This window comes from Carlito syrichta, unplaced genomic scaffold, assembly GCF_000164805.1.
Source record: "Carlito syrichta isolate Samal-C Ts95f unplaced genomic scaffold, Tarsius_syrichta-2.0.1 Scaffold302443, whole genome shotgun sequence".
In the NCBI taxonomy this organism is placed as follows: Eukaryota; Metazoa; Chordata; class Mammalia; order Primates; family Tarsiidae; genus Carlito; species Carlito syrichta.
Genome location: NW_007246539.1, coordinates 230,931 through 252,226, shown reverse-complemented (window position 1 = coordinate 252,226; position 21,296 = coordinate 230,931). Strand labels below are relative to the sequence as shown.

General features: G+C 36.6%; 1 protein-coding gene across 1 annotated transcript in view; it reads right to left on the bottom strand.

The window, feature by feature from the left end:
- Positions 1-21,296, bottom strand: part of LOC103259017 (ceramide synthase 6-like) — a 220,826-nt gene that overhangs the window by 17,210 nt on the left and 182,320 nt on the right. Inside the window, exon 4 of the mRNA XM_021711662.1 lies at positions 19,912-19,969. Within this exon, the coding sequence (XP_021567337.1) occupies positions 19,912-19,969 (58 nt within the window). The remainder of the gene's footprint in view (positions 1-19,911; positions 19,970-21,296) is intronic.

Below are 21,296 nucleotides of genomic sequence, written 5' to 3'. Positions count from 1 at the left end.
CTTTTAAAATGTGGAATGAATTCAAAAGAAAAGCAAACGTAGTGACAAGTTGAAGGCAAAGTTGACAAAACTATAAGGACAAACTAAGGGTGGGTTACAAATACAATAATTAGTTGTCTAGTAGAAGAAAGTTTACAATGTCTAGGAAATAAAAGCAGAATAATTTGCTCAGGGAATTTACCTATTCTAGTTATTAAAAACAAATTTATCCCAGGAGTCCTCACAAAGAAGATCCTGTGTGATACAGAATATCCAGATATTATTCCCATAATATCCAGGTTTCACAAGACTTCTTCTCACAATAACCCCAATAGCAGCACCACATCAAATGCAGTTCACAGCAGCATTTCTGAAGGAGCCAGTTCAATCTAAAAGACAGGGACTCCCTGGTTAACAGAATGGCTCTAGAAACAGATGGCCTGAATTCAAATCATGGCCTCACCACATAATTTGCTATAAGAACTTGGGCAAATTAATTTACTATTTTGTGCCTCAGTTTCCTTATCTGTCCCTAGGGTTTGGTGAGAAATAAATGAATTAATATATAAGCAAAATTAAACACAGTGCCAAAGAGAAAAGCACTCAATCCATGATAGCTATTTACACAATCATCTTTGAATTTTCTCTCATGTGAACCTTTACTAGGTCATTGAACTTGCCCAATACTACAGTACTGGGGACTGTGGTCTTTGCTGGCCACCTACAGACTCCCCTGCCTCAGCAAAGAGTTCCCTCTTCTGTGAGGTTCAGGAGCCTAGCACAGAGCAGAGTCTAAAGAGAAATGGTTACAAACTAAAGCAAGTAAGAGAGTAATCAGAAATAAAGCCAGGACATTTCTCAGAAAGTTGTTCTAAATATGTCCTATCACACCAAAACAAAGGCAACAGAGGCCTCAAAGTCCTACTACACGCAACAGCTCAAATTTACTTCTTGGGATCCCAAGAGCCCTAAAAGAGAAAACTTCTTGTCCAACGGTATTTATATTATTATATATATTGTGCATAAGCTATGAGCTGGGGATTGCTCATTTACTTCTTATAATAAAGCTCCTTAGGTGGATCCAGTAATCATCTAGTTTTACAGATAAGGAAACCGAGGTACAGAGAAGTTAAAACTTACAATACATCACACAAACAGTAAATGGCAGAACCAAGACTCTTATGTCCAGTAGACTGACTTGGCTCACTCTCTTAGCTACTATATTGTATTATACCACATAATACATCCATTAAAATTATAAAAATTAACAAAATTTCCACCAAAAAATTTTAAAAGGCTGATTACAGAACAGCCTGCTTTCTGGCAAGTTTTAGGCGCTTCTTAATAATAACACAACAACCTCACATAAAGAATGGCTGTTCTGTATGTTGGGATCAAAGACTGCTTTGGAATAAGCGGCTGCCCCCATCAAGACAGAATGTCTCTTCCTAACTCACAAGGACCTATTAGGAGGAAAGGTCTATCAGCCTTGAGAGGACTAAATATCAACAAGAAGCCCACAAGCGAAGATGTAGACTTCTGTTGCAGAAGCCAAAATGGATACTGCCCTCACTTATTCTTAACATATTTTATTGTTCATATTTGAGGTTTACAACATTATAGGACACATATGGATAGTAAAATGATTGTAACAGTAAAGCCGATTAACATATCTGTCATCTGACACAACTCCTTTTGTATGTGTGACTAGAGCAGCTAAAATCTACTTCTTTAACAAGCATCCCCAAAGCACTATTATTAACAGTAGTTCTCACGCTGTACACTGGACCTCTAGATTTGTTCCTCCTACATATCTGCTACTTTATATCCTTTGACCTACCTGGCCCCATTTGACCTTCCTACTATCCACTGTTTTATTCTCTATGCTTACATGTTTGACCTTTTTTTCAAGAAAAAGATTTCACATGTGAGATCATACAAAATTTTTTTCCTGTGTCTTGCTTATCTCACTTAGTAAATAATGTCTTCCAGGTCCATCCACACTCTGGCAAACAGCAGGATCTTCTTCTCTTTAAAGCTGAATAATATTCCATTGTGTATGGGCTTGTATTGTGTGTGTGTGTGTGTGTGTGTGTACACATATTTGTTATCCACTCATCCTTCAACAATCACTGAGTGTGTGTCCATATTTTGGCTACTGTGAATAATGCTACAATGAACACAGGAGTGTAGATATCTTTACAAGGTGGTGAGTTCATCTCCTTTGGGCATACACCCTAAAGAGGGATTGCTGGGTCATAAAATAGTTCTATTTTTTCACTTATTTAGGAGACTTCATGCTCTTTCCTAAATGGCTGTCCTAGTTTACATTCTCACAACTGCATCGTAGGGGTCCCTTTTCTCCACTCCCTCACCAACATTTATCATCTCTTATCTTTTTTATAATAGCCATCCAAACCGGCATGAGGTAATATCTCACAGTGGTTTTAATTTGCATTTCCCTGATTATTAGTGATGCTGAGCCTTTTCATATATACGTTGACCATATTTTATGTCTTATTTAGAGAAGTGTCTGTTTAGGTCCTTTGCCCATTTCTTAATCAGGTTTTTTTCTGCTACTGATTTGTATATGCTGTCTTTATTTATAAAGAGTTACATAAATGACTGCAGTTTAGTGGCCTATGACAACTAACTTAGAATGAGAAGGCTTAGGTTAAAGTCCTAACTGGGTCCACGATATATGAAAAAGGGACCTTGGTCAAATCAAACTCCCTGGCCTTCAGATATTTCATCTACCACAATGTTCTTGAAATTATCGACAAGAATGTATTGCTAGTGCTTTGTAAAAGTAAAGTGTCCTGTAAAAGCACAAGATAAGCCTTAGGATCATCATCTGTCTTCAAGAAACAGAACCCGAAAAATCATAACATAAAATATACTTTTACAAAAAATTCCCCTATTAACAAAAGGCTAAAGCATACTTAGAGGGGATTTTGCACTGGTGTGGCTATCATGACTCATTCATATGCTTCTATAGGTCTTGCCTTGTGTATTACAACATACATTTTACAAAATGTACACTCAGCTCACAGACCTTCATGACATTCACTGCCTATATCCATGACTTTGGCAACACATTATTTTGATAACTAGAAACAAAATCTAAATCATTTTACATAACATTTTATAGGTTATTATTACTCTATCAACTTGTAATTTCTTTTCCTAGGGGATATCTTCTGATTCCTGAGCTGCATTTAGAATCGTGTTTATGGGTTTAAATGCTTAGAAATCTGAAATCAAAGGTTTCAACCTTAGAATTCTAGGAAAAGTATATATTGCAAGAGACACATAGGGCTGATAATCAGCATCATCTAATCTCAAAGTCCTTTCTTTCCAATGTTAATTTGGTGCCAAAAGGGGCCATCTGACAACCACTTTCAAGCAGATGATTTTCTAACTGTTTATTAAAGAGAAATATTTCCCATGTCCCAGGGCATATTATTAAGACAGGGATTTGTAAGTTCCAATTCATTATTAGTTTTGGCAGAATTTTACTGCCACAGTTGTTAGCTTTGCTGGCAGCAGATACTATTTCTCTGCTGCAGTAGTCCACAGAAGAGATGTTCTAGATTAGCAATAAAAATGAGTGAGCCAAATAATAGTGATGAAGACTTAAAAACAGTCATGTGGACTTGATAAACCTAAGGAAGTAAGAGATAATTGAAACAATAACTCACAAATATCTAAGATAATTAAATAAGCCTCTCATACTGCAAAATGTCCTTTGGCCATTTAATTTTAAACACAAGGTATTTAAATCTTCTCTTTCAAAGTATAGCTGAAATCTTTCGTGTTGCAGAAAAATAAATAAATAAATAACATAAAACTCCACCTGCACCTGAATGTCCTTGTTTTATAAATAGTTCCTTGATGCAATCAAGATGGCCACTATCTACATCAGGACCATCCAGTTGAAAAGTATCTCCCATCAAGAAAAGTGGAACAGCCATTGGGAATGGTTGCTGTGGAGAGCCCACTGGGATGCAGCCTGAGTTTAAGTCTCTTCCCTTCAGGGTTTCATTTGAAAAATAGTCATTTATAAACGCAACAACCACATCTATCTTTCTTCTCAGGGACTTGCAAAATTTTAAATGATTTTAATACTCCTAACAATAGTGTAAGACAAACAAAAAACAAACAAAAACTTTCCTTCATATTTACCTGACTTCCAATGACCTGATAACACTATTTCCCAGTTACTTTTAGAGAAGCCAGAATTCATGTGTATATTGTTCATTCCACATAGCTGAATATACAACACCTACAAAGGCTGACTGCTGGACAAAGATGTCTAAGGAAAAGAAATACAGTCAACACTTTGCCACAGAATTAAAATTCTAGTTATCTTTCCAACATCACTCTCCATTTACTTTTACAAGGAATGAAATAAAATAAATGTGAAACAGTTCATGTCTGTGTGTTTGTGAGACTTAGAGATGAGCAAGAGGATTCCTTTAAGATGGACACAGGAGGCATCCAATGCGCTTCCAAGTGGAGAAAGAGCCGGATTTCCCAGAATATGTTTGTTATTACTTATGTAACAATAAATTGGTTCTCTCTTGCAGTGTCATCCATTATTTTGCTTATTTGCAAATGCTCAAGTCTAATTAAAATTGAGATACAAGTAGTATAAGGCTAAAAAAAAAAATCCAACCAGCAATTTCTTATTTTTTTCCTTTTTCAATAACCCTATTTCCTTAATTTTTTTTAAACTACCTATTTTATTTAGCAGGTAATGGCTTAGGACTCAGAGACTATTAATAAATTATGCAGCTTATTAACTATGCTTGAGTTCTAGATTAAAAAGAGAGGAATCCAGCACAGATAATGGTACGTGCTTTAGTCCCTAAGATTAAGCAATAAATTAGTAACTTAACTTACGTGTAGCTTTTGAAATTAAATTTATTGGAGTTATTCATAAACCTGCTCTTATCCTTAGCTGTTGTTACTCCATTTTTAGAGCTAACATTTTGATTATCAATCTGAACAGAAGCAGAAATCCAGAGGTCAACTGGCAGCAGAAAGTGAAAATTATCAAATTGATGAAGCTTCTGACCACAGATCTACTAGTGACCCTAATGACTGGTTTTCTTGAACTGTTCCCTTACTTGATTAGGGTCATCACAGCCTATCAGCAAATGTGATTGCAATTTACAATCACTTACAAGCTTTTTAAAAAACAAAAAGAAGCAACCCCTAGGTATTACACAAACTCTAATTATGTAAATATTGTTGTGAAGCTGAAAAATTTTAAAAAGAGAGAGATAATGTATGAAAAAGAGATTATGCTCCACCAGCTAATAAATTATCAATAACTATTGTAGGGTGTCATTTCATAACTACCTGATAACTGAGATATTAACCACTCTTTCAAAAGATATTGGAAAAAAGACCAGGGCTTAGATATATTAGACCTGACTCAAATTAAAGTCAATTAAAATATCTGAAGTTATTTATCCTTCCCTTTAATTCACAGATGTAATATAGAGTTGTTCCAAAGGTTATAGAGGAGGTAGTTAACATGAATATAAATGACCACTTGAGAAAAGAAACATATAACATGGTCATAATAGCAAAAAAAGGAGGAGAAACCCCTATTGTCTCAAGACACAAAAACCTACATAAAAATAGAGCTGAGATTGCTATACGAAACTGCACCTCTGTAACATGCATCACTGCAAAATATCACAGGTCAAACTCATTCTCTGTGATGATCTCAAGGTCACTCTATATAAGACAGTTAGAAATCTAATTATCATCATTTAAGAAAAATCACAGCACAGATTTACTAAATAGTAAGAAGACCTCTTCTTCCCCAGTATCCTGACTTCCTTTTCTCTCACCACTCAATCTCCTCAAGCTACTCCCTCATTCCCATCCCTGTCCAAGTGACAGGACTTCCATAATCCTGAAAGCAGATGGAAAAGTTTTTGCCTCTATACTGCCCAAGATGAGTGACACTGATCAAATTTGGATAAGAGACAACAAATAATTGTTGATGCTTTCACAATGATGACTTCATATGGCAGCAGAAAAAACAAAATGCATATTCAAAATTGTACAGAAATACTGTGAAAGAGATTTTAATAATAATTGAAGGGCTACACTAATGCACCATGTAAGTTGCCATCACCACAGACATAGCAAACCTCTGGCAATCCTCATTCAAAAAAATAAAAACAAAATCACTAGAAGTCAGATGAAGTAGATAAAAGCAACTAGATACTGCCTCTGGAATGTAATAAACAGACAAGTTGGGGAAGTACTTTCAACTGCAGCAGGGCCATCTCTATGAATTAATTTGGTGGTGATATAAGGAGTTGGGCAGTTTCATTTAAAGAAGGGATTCACATTTGTTGGTAGAGTCAAAGAAATGTTAAGGATTTAACAGTGGATGCGCCATGCTCGTTGTTCAGAATGGGAATAACAAGCTCTGCCAATGATTCAGTGGTAAATGGACAGACAGCAATAGGGTGGAGGCCACCTTTCCCTCTTGCTCTCTACTGGCACTTGGGGATCTTTGGCATCTGTGATTTCTGTCCTTGCTTTCCTCTCATGAGACACCAATTCCAATGTCTGCAGGAAAGAAAATGGAAAATCAGGATATACTACATCCTACCCGAATAGACATGTTTCTTTGGCTTTTACTATTTATTTCCCTAATGTCAGAATTAAACTTAGAGTAAGTAAACAACTGCACAGTTACAGATAAAGCTTTACTGCATGAAACAATAGCTCCTTTTTTTTAAAGTTTCACTTTCTTGTTTTTTCACTTCTCTATTTTTTAAATGTGTCTCAACTCTCAATATACCTCACTTAACATGCCATCAATTTAATCTCATCTACTTCATGAACAAGAAAGCAGATCTAGTTCAACAACTATTTATCACTGATTTTCAAGAACTATCCTCAAGTAAACAAGAACCATGAGGCAAATATGGTAACAAAGCTCTGCAGAGTCCACTAGGGGGGAAATGGGTGTTAGGGGATGGCAGAAGGCAGGGACTTAGGATAGCCCAGAGGAAGGAGGGAAAGAAAGGCAAGGAGGATGAAGCTTCAACAAAGACTTAGGTCAGTTATCACAAGAGTTAGTCAAGTTAGGGAAGGGTGGATATCATTTATGTCCACCACCGGCAAAACAGAGTTGCCAACAAATGGGATAAAAAGCAAATCTTCTGCACTACAAAGTGAAATGCTCTACGTTCTTCTAAACTAAAAGTTTTTGGGGGTTAAAATATTAAAAAATAGGATTTCTGAACACTCTGTGTTTAAATAATTTTAGTAGAAACATTTTTAAAGCTAAAACTATTCTTGCTTTTTTATCATGTCTTTTTCACTTCTGCCATTAATTATCTGCATTACTGTATGGATATTACCCATAGAGTATCATGGAATAGGCTTGCTTTTGGGGATTTGACTGATCACTAAGATGGAATATTCTCACTGAGAGAGGCCATTTAACAGTGAATGTGGGCGAGGAATCCCATGACCTGGTGCTGATGCCAACTCTGTCACCTAAAAATATTTAATCTCTCTGAGACTCTTAAATGGAGCAACAACACAAACCTCAGAGGGTGAGGGAGATGATCAATGAAATAATCTCATTGCAGGGCTTAGCACAGCTCAGGGCAATAGGCTGAGAAGGCACGTGGGCACCTCAGCTAAAGAGCCTTTTCCTAAAATCAGCTGCCATTTTCTCCTCTAAATACCACAGAATAGAAGTATATGTTTGAATTATTTGTATTATATACTATGCATTAAAATTTTTTAAAAAGAAAACTAAGGGACAGTTTTTTCTCTCTCCATAAAAAAGGCATTCACCATTTTCATTGAAATGTGAATGTACCTTGTTTTGTTTTTGTTTTCTTTCTTCTCCTGCTAAGTTAGACTCTAAATGACAAAATAACTTTTCACCCCTGTGGGAAAAGGTCCAAAGGAAATACCCACATTTTTTGCTAGGTCATAAGTAGTCATTCTTTCAGTGAGGTAGGGGAAACCAAAAACAACAAAGTGAACTATCACAGAACCAAAACACTGAATACTGCATGTTCTTACGCATCAGTGGGACCCAAACACTAGTCACATTAGCACGAGGGAGGAACTGGCAGTCTCTGGACACTACCAGGGGAAGGAGAGAGGCAGGAGTATGGGGGGCACATAACAACACAAAGAGTACCTGGTTCACTACCGGGAGAGTAATCCTCACTTGTACTCTATAATTAAAACAAGACAATACCACCACCACCAGGAGAAATCTTTTAAGAACTTATGCTTTTTCTTTTCTCCCCTCTTAAAAGTTACTTTTAATACACTGAGAACATTCTGTTCTCACTCTTTTAAAGTCCAATCTCACCTCTTCAGTGCCTGAGAAGTCTTGACAGCAAGCAGGAAATGGTTTACCTTTCTGAAACTGGCCTTAGGCCAACTTTTCTTGGGTGCACCTAACACAAAACCTACACAAGTGACACACAAGAGCCCATTTTCACCTGCATATAGGCCAATGGCAGGGACAACAGTTATCATGGCTGTCGCAGTAGCCAGTACAGGTCTCCTTGCCTTCAGTATTTGCTACTTCTAATTCCTTCCACACATTGTGACTGGGTAGCCTTTCTCAAGTTCTAGTTCAACGGTTGGTCACCTCTTTATTCTTTCTCCATACTACACAGAAACTGCATTCTTGATCTGACAATCCTGGCCTTTGCCCATCTTTCTCTCTTGCCTCTCACCATCAACCTTGCTGCTTCCCCTTTCCCCGTCCCCAAACACAACACTCCCTAAGTTTCAGCCTTACCACTTTCTATTCTTCCCCTTCACCTCCTTTGTTCATCTTGACAAGCTAAAGCTTATCTTGATGGAGTCACATCCTTAGAGTCACATCCTTAGACTTCCCTGAGCACCCTGTCCAAAATCCTCTGTCTCCCTTCTCTAGAGGTCTATTTTAACCATTATTTCGGTACATTTGTGCTGCCTGATGTCAGATGTACTTGTGAGCAAGTCATATCTTCTATGAGCCTGTAAGCTCTTTAAGGATAAGGAATAGGTGGCCTTTCCACAGAAAAATTTGTATGCTACCTCAGTTCTTAATAAAATCAAAATTGTTATAAAATGTAATTAAATACTTTCTCCATGGTGCTTTAGGATAACAGAATAACATGAACAATTATTGCAGAAACAGGTGTGTTACCACCTGCAAATCATCTTCAGTTTCATATGAGAATTGATCCCAAGTTCAAATGTGCCAAATAGCTTTTCCTTCTGGGTATACTAGCAAATGCTCTCTGAGAGATAAGGAGAGATGAATAGAGGACTATCATGATATGGCATACTGAATAACGCCTCGCAAAGATATCGACATCCTAACCCCTGGAACTTGTGAATGTTACCTTAAATGGCACAATAAACTTTGCAGATGTGATTAAGGACCTTGAGATGAAGAAATTGCCCTGGTTTGTAAGAGGGAGGCAGACGGAGGCTTACCTACAAAAAAAGGTGGTATGATATCAGAAGTAGAGATTGCAGTGATGCACTTTAAAGAGGGAAGAAGGGGCCACAAGCCAAGGAATACAGGTGGCCACTGGGAGCCAAAAAAGACAACGAAATGAACTCTCCCTCAGAGCCTCCTGAAGGAACCAGTCCTCCTGATATCTTATCAATCCAGTAAAACTGATTTTGGAATTCTGAACTCTAGAGTCTTAAGAAAATTAGTTTATACTGTTTAAGTCACAAGTTTGTAGTAATTTGTTACAGCAGCCACAGAAACTAATACAGTAAGTGAGTATCTATCCTTTCTGGGTAACAAAGTATAATCCAGTAATTCTCTAAGTGAGGTTCCTAGACCAGCATCACCACTTTGGAAATGTAGATTCTCAGCTTTCATCCAGCTCTACTACATCAGAAGCTCTGAGGAAATGCCCTGTAATCTGTGATTTAACAAATACTCCAGATGAATCTTAGGCACGTTCAAATCTGAGAAGTACTACTATAACATTTTCCCTTTGACCTTGGTAATTCATAGGATGTCAGGCACTTTCAAAAGATGAAATAAACTAATAGGATGAGAGACCACAGACTAGAGTTAGTGAGGAGAAAAAGGAAGGGTGTCCTTTCCACACAAACATGTATCTTTTAAAATAGAAATCTGCAGGTGAACTAAGCCCTCTTCAGCTATAAAGTCCAATTTCAAGGCAACATTCCATTGATCACAAAGCTGCGTATCACAAGTGCTTTCAGACAAATCTTAACTCTGCTAGATTATAAAATCCTTGAAGGCAGGAACAATGCCTTCCTGTATCTGACTTTATGCCTTGTACACAGATGCATGATACATGTCATCACGTCATCAGTGGCATGAATTAAATTCCCATGCCACTGATGATACCAAGGAAAAAAAGGTCAGGGACTCAGGGAACTCCACAAGGCTAGAGACTCAGATTGTCTTGTCAGCTGTTTTATCCATGGTGCCTTGATAACTGTTGTCATAAGATAGATAGGTGTTCAACAGTATTACATGAAAGAATGAACAAATGAACAGAGAGCTGTATCTCCCAAAAGTAATGAACAGAAGCTCTTGGAAGCAGCTTTAAATCACAGCTTTTGATCCTCAAATGCCTTGTGTTCTCATTTCCATTCAGCAACATGCAGGGACTGTTTTATATGGCAGCCATAGGATGATCAGAAACCACTATTAAGTATTTTTTTAAAACCTGAAGCATAACTTAAATAAGGTCAAGTTCACAAACTGAAAGGCACAGAAATCTGATGCATGTCTGCATACGTATATACTTAATGCCAGCCGTATATCAAGAATAATTCCAGCACTCATTCTAGCAGGTTCTCTTGTGGTTCCCTGTCCTCAGGTAAAATCACCTTTACTGATATATATTCATTTTGCATGAAAAAAAAAAAGCCTTTTCATTGTTCCCTTCCTTATGGAAGCTTAAATCTTTTGAGTACAAAATGGTCATCTCTGTGCTTTGGAATAGTCATTCCAAGGTGGCTCATATCACCAGATTTTGCTCAATAAATGCTAAACAATGACAGCAATGCCCCCTCCCCCAAAAGACCAGCCTATTCTCATGTGTATTAATAAATGAGAATGAAGGCAGAAGACCAAAACAAAATACAAACACTAAGCCATTTGTCCCACCTGACTGCAGACCCAGGACCAGATGCTCCTTGAGCTAGAGTTTCTCTGGAACCACACACAGAACTATAATCAGAGCATGAGTTGGTTGGATCGGAATGCCTACTGCTCTGTTCTGCATCAGCTTCTTGTCCTAAGTGTCCCACCCCCACTCCAAACACACCCAGACAAGACTAGGCCTTTCCTGCTGAGAAAGAACACCGGTTTCACAAGCAGAAGTAGAACATCTCATTACTTCTCCCAGAAAGTTGTTTTTAACCAAAGAACATCTGGTTTGTTTCACTGCTGTTGTTGATGGGGAAAATGTTTTATTACAGTGATCATTGTATGTGAAAGCCATTAGCTCTCAGATTTTGTAAAAACACACTTGAATAATGCTTTCCTTGTTGAATTCAGTAAATGATTTTTCTTTAATTATCAGACAGGTCCCTGATGATGATTTAGTTAATGCAGAGTGAACATGCAGGTACAGATTTTGATGCATGGATCAATATTTTCTATCAAATTCCCTGAACTCTTCTGTGAGTTACTGGTTTTCTATTTCCCAAGGAAACAGGAAATGAATACTAATGCAATCCAGTTCTCAGGTACCGCCCAAAGCCAAAACCTGTGAAGTTAAGCTTTGTCATAGCATACAAATGTGGACCAATGTTTTTCATAGTCAAATTCAGCTCTAAATTTGAGAAATAGAAGTCTATGCCCTTAGAGGACTGCCTAATAATGAACAACATATTTAATGAGTGTTACTCTGGTAGCCTCTGAAACATAGGTTCATTTGTTCTTTATTTCTGGAGATTCTACAAAGTTGATATGTTATGGAGCTGAAAAGATAAGACTCATGATAAAACACAAAATCCAGAAACCCTTGCATAATTACAGAAGAGCAAGTATCACTCAAGAAGGCAGCAGTCACCATTTGTACTTAGGGCTCCAGTACGCCCCCTCCCTAGCTCCTCCCACAAAACTCCACTTCAGCTTCATGACATCCTAATGTCTTTCTACGAGCTCACTACCTGAAGAAAGCTGTCAGTGTCATCCTCTAAAGGCAGCCTGAATACAATGCAAAAACAACATTGGGAAAACCCTTCTCAGTGCTCTTCAGATAAAATTCCTCAAGACCCTAATCAAAGTATTACATATCATTAAACAAGAGGCTATAAGCTATAATCTCAGGGTTGCTGAAATATCTTTATCCTCTGAACAGGTTTTAATTTATTCCAGGAAATGAACGATTTCACCTCAAAGCATATATCCTGGAATGTATAAAATATGAAGCTGTCCCAATCTGTTATTTTTTTAAGTCTCTGACACAAATTTTATTCAATTTATTTTTACTGATATTTAATAACTGTACATATTTTGGGGGTACATGTGATATTTTGATACCTGTAATGCTCAGATAAGGGTAACTGATGGATAGCCATCATCTCAAACATTTATTTTTTCTTTTGTCCAACCAGCTTCTAAACATGAATACTATAGTAATGGTGTGCCAGACACACTGTATAAAGTAAATATATATCACAGGAGAGAAAAAAAATTATGCTGTGTAATTATATCAGTTTGCATAAAAAAAGATTTCTATACCCAGTCTGAAAATTAGGAGATGACTTCTGATGAGATCCAAAAATACTGAGCAGAAATCACAGATTCTCAGCTTTGCCAGTATAACTTCGACTGGAAGTAGGAGATAAATAAAGTAGGTATGGTGCTTAATTTGGGCCTTTTGAATATAATTATTAAGTTTAATGCTATAGACTTAATATAAATAAGAGTTATAAGAATGAACCTTTGCTTCCTCATGTTCACTGGTCAGTCCTGATTTGTCCAGTAGATATAAATGGTCAGTAACAAAGGTTGGTTACAAGTGTACCACAAAGCCAAGAATACCTGGATTTAGATCTCAGTCTTTCTGCTGCCTGGCTATGTGACCTCAGGCACATTACTGATCCTTTGTAAGCCTTGGTTTCTTCATCTATAAAGACGAGGAGTTATATCATACAACACATGAGAAATGAATGTTAAGTGATCATAAGGCCTGACCCAAAGTGAATGCTCGATACAGTATAGCTATCATTATGATTACTGATTATTATCAGTGACTCAAAACTTCATCCTGGATGTGCTCTAAGCCAATAGTGTCCCCAAGTCATTATCCCACTCCAAAAGAGTTATTTTGAGTGTATTAGTCTGTTTTGCATTGCTGTAAAGGGATACCTGAGGCTGGATAATTTATAAGAAAAAAAAGAGGTTTATTTGGCTCACAGTTCTGCATGGCACTGCATCTGCTTCTGATGAGGTCTTAGGAAGCTCACAATCACAGTGGAAGGCGAAGGGGGAGCAGGCATGTCATATGAGAAGAATGGAAGCAAGAGAGAAAAGGAAGGTGCCAGGTTCTCTTAAACCACCAGTTTTCATATGAACTAATAGAATGAGAACGCACTCATTACTCATTACTGTGAGAACAGCATCAAGCTGTTCGTGAGGGATCTTTACCCATGACTCAAAACCTCCCACTAGGACCAACTCCAATACATTCAACATGAGATTTGGAGGAAACAACAATCAAAACTGTATCAATGAGAAACATTTTTAAAAGTGCTATAAGTAATGATAAATTCCATGTTATTACCTAATGCAGGCTATGAAAACCTTCTATAGAAATGGAGCTTGAATCTTACCAGAATCACACAGAAGATTACCAAAGGCCCTTCACCTATGGCAGGACCATTCCTGGGTATTCTGGGCAATGCAATCATGTAAAAGGATCCCGCAAGTGAACACTCAGAGGGTAGGCCAGTGATAACTAGGCAAACATAAACAGCTGGAATTTTAGACCAAAGTTTCTATTTATTTGCCATTTAAATGAAACTCAACTATTTTTATTTTCTTCTCTTTAAAACTTACAACTTCATGTTCTTTTATAACCCAGGTATACCTAAACGTACTACACACAGTTATTTCCATTCTAATTCCTACATCCCAAGGTTAGTTTTATTTAACAGAAAATAAAATATTGAAGATATTTAGAAAAAGAATTTTGCAAATTTCTACCTTGAAAAGGAGTCTTTTCATTTTTCCTGCTGCCATAATTTGTCTATATATGACTGTCAGAGCAAAACGTACAAATGAGTTTTGTTTTCAAGTAACATTCTATTAAATGTTTTCATAAGACTCTAAACATAGTTACTTCAAAAATTTTTTTAAAAGACTACATGCTATTTTGTCTGATAATTTCATTAAATGATTCTTAATATGCGACCTTAAAATTGTTAAGTTCTGCTTTGGATTTGCTTTTTTATATATGTATGTACATGTTCATTTTCTAAGTTGCAATAAATAACTCTATACATTCATATTTTGTACTTCTGTGTAATTTCCTCTTCAGGATAAATTTATAGGATCAAATCATATATTTTGCAAGGTCAAAATATATGAAGATACTTAAGGTTATTCTGTATTATCATGCTGCCTTCTAAGAAGGTTGTACCAGCTTACCAAACTTATCAGCAATTTCAAATTCTTCACTGAATTATGGGATATGAGCTGACAGTTATGTTAGTCCACATTACTGATTTTTGAGATGAAGCATTAAATCCAGAAGACATTAAGAGACTTGCTTAAGGTCACAAAGCTAATTAATGGCAGAATTAGATCTCAAACCCAGGTATTCTGACTCACTCTATGGGACCCTTACTAAATCACATCATCCCTAGTTTCTCACTGGCCTCAGAATGCCCTCCTCACATAGAATGTTGGCCATAAGCCTATATCGAAGGAAAACAGAGTAGGACAAAGGAAAAGTATGAAGAGAATTGGAACACATACAAGAGGGTACTAGTGGGTAGAAGGAGAAAGAAGAATGCAATGAAAGGTAGCACTGAATAATTTCCTACAGTTATTTTAATGTCACCCCTCCCACAAAGTTTGTATACATATTTGTAAGCATCCAAGCATGATAACAAGGGGTCTTACTGACCAAGAGGCAGTGGTACAGTATTTTAAAATTTCATGTTAAGTAACTATAGTAGACATAGGCATACATAATTCCAGCAGAGCCCATCTCTCAATCACTAATAATTAGTGTCATGCTTTATATTTCCAAAGTACTTGATAGTTCTAAAGCACTCCTATAAACACAAGCTGAGTCATGACAAGCATCATCTTCTCATTTTATAGAAGTGAAAAAATGAAGTGTCAGAGAGTAAAGTTTCCTTCAGGAATAATGGGCAGAGCTAAGACTGAAACCTCAATATTGACTTCTAACAACGTTCTCTTAACACCAATGTGACTCTTATTTCTTAGCAAGTAAAGTGAACTTTCTAATAAAAAAATATATTACTTGGACCGCTAGCTTTTTGAATCTTGCTTTCTTTGTGTTTAGACTGATCTAGACAGACTAACGACCATAAAGCAGACCTCTAGTTTTGCCTCAGGCAAGTCAACTCATCCTTCTGTAATTATTTCTTCTTTTCTGAAATGAAATAGCTGATTCTTAGGGTCCCTCCAAATGTTAGTATGTCATAGGCACTTCTTACAGAAGTATTTCAAGGGGACCAGCTTCACTGGTAAAACTAAATTTCAAGCCTCCTTAAACAAGTGAAATAATCCAAGCAATATCATGATTTTTAAAAATGATACAAAATTTAAAATGGACACACATTCTAATAATGGCTGGACAAATTTTATTTTCACCCTCAAAATAAGCAAAAGTATGACTATCCTGTTTCCACTTCAGAAAGGTTCCACGTTAACCAATAAACAAAAGAGAACATCTCAAAGCACGACACCAGGGAACACTTCATGACTGTATGTGCTGGACGTTGAAAAGTACACCAGATTAACAAAGAAAGGCTGTGCCTTTCAGGATGAATCCAGAAAGTCTAAGGACAAAGGGCTCTGTCTGGCAGGGCACTTTCAACTGCAAGTTTTCACCCAGTAGTTAGTAATGAAGCTAGTAATGAAGTCCACATAAAAGGTGGCAACTTCCATGTTTAAAAAATGTAGTAAGTAACAATAAGCTATCAGAGTACATTGCAGAATGCAGCAACACAATAGAGTTGGGTTAACTGTTGAGATACTGCTGTCGGCCTCAGAGCAGGGACTCTGCAAACCACATTGCTATTGGCTCTAAGCAGCTAGTCCCTTACTAAGTTTGGCCTCTCGGAAGTACTTGAGGGAGGCAGGAAGGTTGCAAGAGAAAGATGGGATTTGCTCCTTTCTGTTTTGCATCCAGATCTAGTCATTGCCATGACCCTCACTACCCAGCAATGCATCTTCATCCTAGCAGCAGAAGCTGGTTCCAGTTTGCAGTTCCCCATTGTGCTCCCTCTAAGACACCAGCTGGCCAACGTCCCCAACTCAGAAGTCTTATCCAACTCCATGGTTCTTCCTTTGGGCCTCTAGGTTCTGCAATCCTGGTCCTCCTGGTCCTCACAGTGGTAGTGTCTTCCTGCTATTATTACCTCCACAATACCCTAAATGTAACAGGTGAGGGTCAGTCCTTGAAATGTCTGCTAGAGGTCCACAAGACATAAGGAGCTTACGCCAGAGTGTAAATTTAGCATATCACTAAGCATACTGTTTCATTCAGAAAACTTTTCTTCATAGGTAGACTTTCTCAAAAATAAGCAGTGAGTTGATTTATATTCAGGTGCAAGCTTCTTATCTCACTGCAGACTGTAGTAAGCATCAGAACAACTTACTTTGAGTAACACAGCCTTAGTGGTTCCCTCTGGTGAATTATTCTTTATATTAAAGTCCCTTCTAAAATAACTCCTGTGGTTTCTGTCTCCTAGGGGGCCCCTGACTGATACAGAAGTTAGGCATAGGTATATCTTGAGTAACATCTCTTTTACTTGTATATGTGTGTGTGCAAAATGGACTGTGATACACAATGTACCATATGGTCAAAAAGTTGGAAATAAATTAGCCTATGATGTAGATTATAAGAAATTTTAAAAATTTAAATCCCATATAGCTACATTGTCTTTTTGTGACACTGCATTTTTTAAAATAAGGAACTCAAAGAAATATATTCAAAGAACTCCACCCAATAGAAACTTCTATCTACAAGTGAGAAAAAAACGTTAAGAGTAAGTGATAATTTATTCTGTTTAAGACTTGATATGCACTTTCTTTCAGGACCTAGGAAAATGTGTGAATTTGTACAAGTACATTGTCTGCTAGGACTCCAGAGCACCTTGAGTAATTCTGGGTCTTCCCTTTCAAAAAGTACTTGTTTCCGCCTATTATATTTATGGGCAAAGTTACATGTGTACAACAATTACAGGAGTAGACCGTTGAATCAGGCTTACTTTCAACTATTTAAATATTTCCTACCAATCTAGCAATAACTTTACTTAATAGTTCACCAACATGTCTGTAAGGTCAATGCCTTATAGTGTCTGCTTCCTTATTCTTTTAGGGTAGAAAGGACACTTAATCCACCCTAGAAAATGAGACATAACAGGCTTATTTGACTTAACAGCAGAGGAAAACTGGACAGTGTAAGCTATCCAGGCATTTTTCTAACAGCCCATGTAATAATTCATGGGCACTATGGCCTCTCAACTCTTAAAATTGATCCATTACTATGGCACTAGATAAAAACTTTCCTACTAAACTCTGAAAAAATCTGAACTCAAAGTCAAATTTATGCTAGATTGATGGAAATATATTTTAAAACGCTTAGGGAATCACAAAAATTTGAATTACTTTGCTTTGATTATTTTTAATGCTTGCATTCATAATTTTTTCTCTCAGTTTACATGGGAAAATATATTGTCCACTGCAAGACAGTTAATTAAAATATTTTTAAAACATATATTAAAGTAAGCTGTTAAGAGTTCCATAACTAGCAATAATGACCTGGCTAGGTCAAGTTTGCTAACTTAACCAAAGAAGGAAGTCATTTCAAAATCATGCTGAGGTTAAGGCAGGCTGATAAAGTGGAAAAGGCACTTGAATAAGAAACAGCAGTATGTGTTTCACTTCAGGTTCAGCCTTTAATAAACACATTTTAATCTAACATTATGATTAAAACTGAACCATACAGCCCATCGAAACTGAATGCTGCTTAGACAGCTTAAAGAAAGAAATCCTCCTCCATATAAATTGAGTCAGCAAGAAGAACAATGTCTAGTTCTTTTTTTTGCTTTTTGAAAAATTTGTTATAACCAGAAGCAATTGAATCTAGTATAAAACTAGCAGATTTTAAAGAAAAACAATTTCAAGTGAACATCCTATTGGTAGGCCCTCTTACTGCCTTGTACAGACCCACTGAAAACCAGCAGACAGAAACTACCTCGTTCTATTCCATTTGTTTAGGGAGAGAGTGAACCAGAGTTAAGTGTCAAAGTGTTTCCTGTTCTGATGACAGACAGCCATGTTGCTACCACATGAGAGCTAGAGGAGACCATATTCAGGAGGCCTGGGGGCAAGGTGCTCCTGACTTTTACCATCTTTCCTTTCTTTCTATCAAAGCCCATCACCAGCAGAACTAGTCGTGAATACCAAACCTTGACCTTAGTGAGTAACTACACATTCCCATGAAGAAGCACACCTCTTCTTCCATATCAGCTGAAATGTATTCAAAGCCATTTCCCCTCCCAAGCTAGTAAAGCTGTAAGCATAAAAGCAATACAGCCATTCTATTTTTTTCTGGATAAGTACCTTTGAAAACTAGAACAATAGAGTTCCAAATAAGCAGATTCTACCATGTTTATTTACCCCCAGGAGAATTTCTTCATACTTAGAAAGCCTACAGAGCCAAGTTCGTTCTTTAAATCTATACAAATGGCTTCAGGGCAATATAATCTTAGTAAGACAAAATAAGTGCAATTATCACAGGAAAATACAATAAGCAAAAAAAACAAAATCTTCCAGAAAAATATGATAATGGAAACAACCACTGTTTATAGTAGAATTCACCACAGACAGACATTATCTGATAACTCAGACTTTAAAAATAAAAAAGTATCTGAAATTTTCATTTCGATACTTACAAAATTTACTAGTAAGGCATGCCACTTAGTAGGTGCCCTACTTTAGAAAAAGTTTTGTAATAATTAAAGATAACCCTGGTATCACTTAGAAGTTTAAGGCTATGGGGTACTTATACAAATAATTCCCCGTTATATACCAAATCACTATTGTTAATAAGTGTATGACTATGAAAAGATAAGTCTTCATGAGTATTGAAATTAAGGAGGCTAATTTGTTAGTAGTACCAGTAAGCACTGAAACAACCTGACAGCCACAAAGAATTATGTTCATAGATTAAGGAGCCTCAGTTCATACAGGATATAGCAGAGGAAACATCATCTATGAAAGGAACTGAATTTTTCACCAGCAGGTGTTGCCCTATGCAAGATACTAATATACTAATTTCTACTGGCGATGACTACAATGATAATACACATTTCAGCTACTGATGTGTGATGTAGAAACTCATTTCAAAACATCAGAAGGATTTATAAGGTTCCTAAAGCCCAAAGTTATAAATTACTCACTAGAGTGAATATGGGACTCAGCAATGTCTTCCACTGGAAAAACTAATGGTTTTCAAGAGTATTTTAGGTATGCCTAAAAACGATTTACTATAAAGAAGGAACTGCAAAATACTTTTATGAGCCAAATACAAACACACAAGTAATTTTTAGGAAGCCAGTTATGATTATTTGAAATCTGACTACAGTCACACATTTAAAAAAATGAGTAAGCTTAAATTACATAAGAATTAAAAGTAACTTGAGAGATCTTACCTTTTTCAGGAATCGGACTCCATAGGTAAATACGTAAAGATAAAATGAAAATTTCCACCTGTAAAAGGTTAAAAGAAATTTGATGACATTCAGTTTATATAATTCACAATGTATCCTGAAACATGTGGGGGGAAACAGTTTATTAAATAAAATCTGCTCTCCCTACCAACCAAGGATTAAATTTGCTAATCAATTTCAGTACTAGCTGAACACATATACTGGTGTGCATGGCTTACAGCAAAAATCTTAAATATTGACCTTTCTATTCATAACTTACTTTTCAGTTAATTACTGTATTTGCCCATTTGCTCATCTTCTCTGTCCCCAACAAGAGATCTCTCTTGTTAATCACTCAAGAAGAGACAGGGTTCAACAATATGAAGGCATAACATATGAATCATACAAATAATTCAGAAGTAAATAACTATTTGTTTTAAAAACATAGCCTCAATATTTTAAAATTAGGTCAGAACTTTTTTCTTCATCTTTTAACAACTATCAACATTTTTGTAGATGTTGCTAAAGGAAGGCACATAAAATCTAAAAAAAAAATCAAATAACAACTGCAAATGGCAACCCTATACCATTCCAAATTGTTGGTCTGGCTATGACTTTCACTTTTAATAAGGAAAATATTTTAAATTTTCTTTCAATTTTAAATGATTGAACTGTTTTAAGTCTTCAAAATGTAAGGGGTGTGTGTGTGTGTGTGTGTGTGTGTGTGTGTGTGTGTGTGTGTGTGTGTGTGTGTGTGTGTTGTGTGTATTTATTTATTACAAAAGACTCTTGCCCTAGTATTCAAGTCACAATTTTATTTCTTGTATTTTCTGAATATGAATAGCTGTGCCTTTGAAAACTGGCCAATTTCGCTAATTAGCATTTCTGAGGTCTTATGAAAAGCCCTCTCTTAAGTAAAGACCTTTCATTTATTACAATATTAAAGTCAAGAGTTTAATTTTAATCCCATCTCCACAATCAATTTCTTGGTGGTTGTGGGTGAGAGTCTTGATGTGTTTCTGTCTGGGTGTACAAATTCTAGATTGGAAGCTAAAACTCAGGACACCTTCATGGGTGTGTGACACAAGACCCTATGTTTGATCTAACGCTTTGCTGTCGCCCTTGTGAATTCTTAATAATTATTGAACAAGGGGTCCAGTATTTTATTTTGCATTGGGCCCTGCAGATTATGTAGCTGGTTCTGGTTAAGACGCAGATACTCAATTAACTCTGGGCAAATCAGTTAATATCTCTTGACCTCAGTTACTTCTCTATAATGGGAGACTGGGTTTATGTTATCATGATGACTCAAAGATTCAGTAGCTCAAGTAATGTCCACTTTTCTCTAGTCCCTCCCACTCACTAGTATATTGAACTAGCCTACTTCA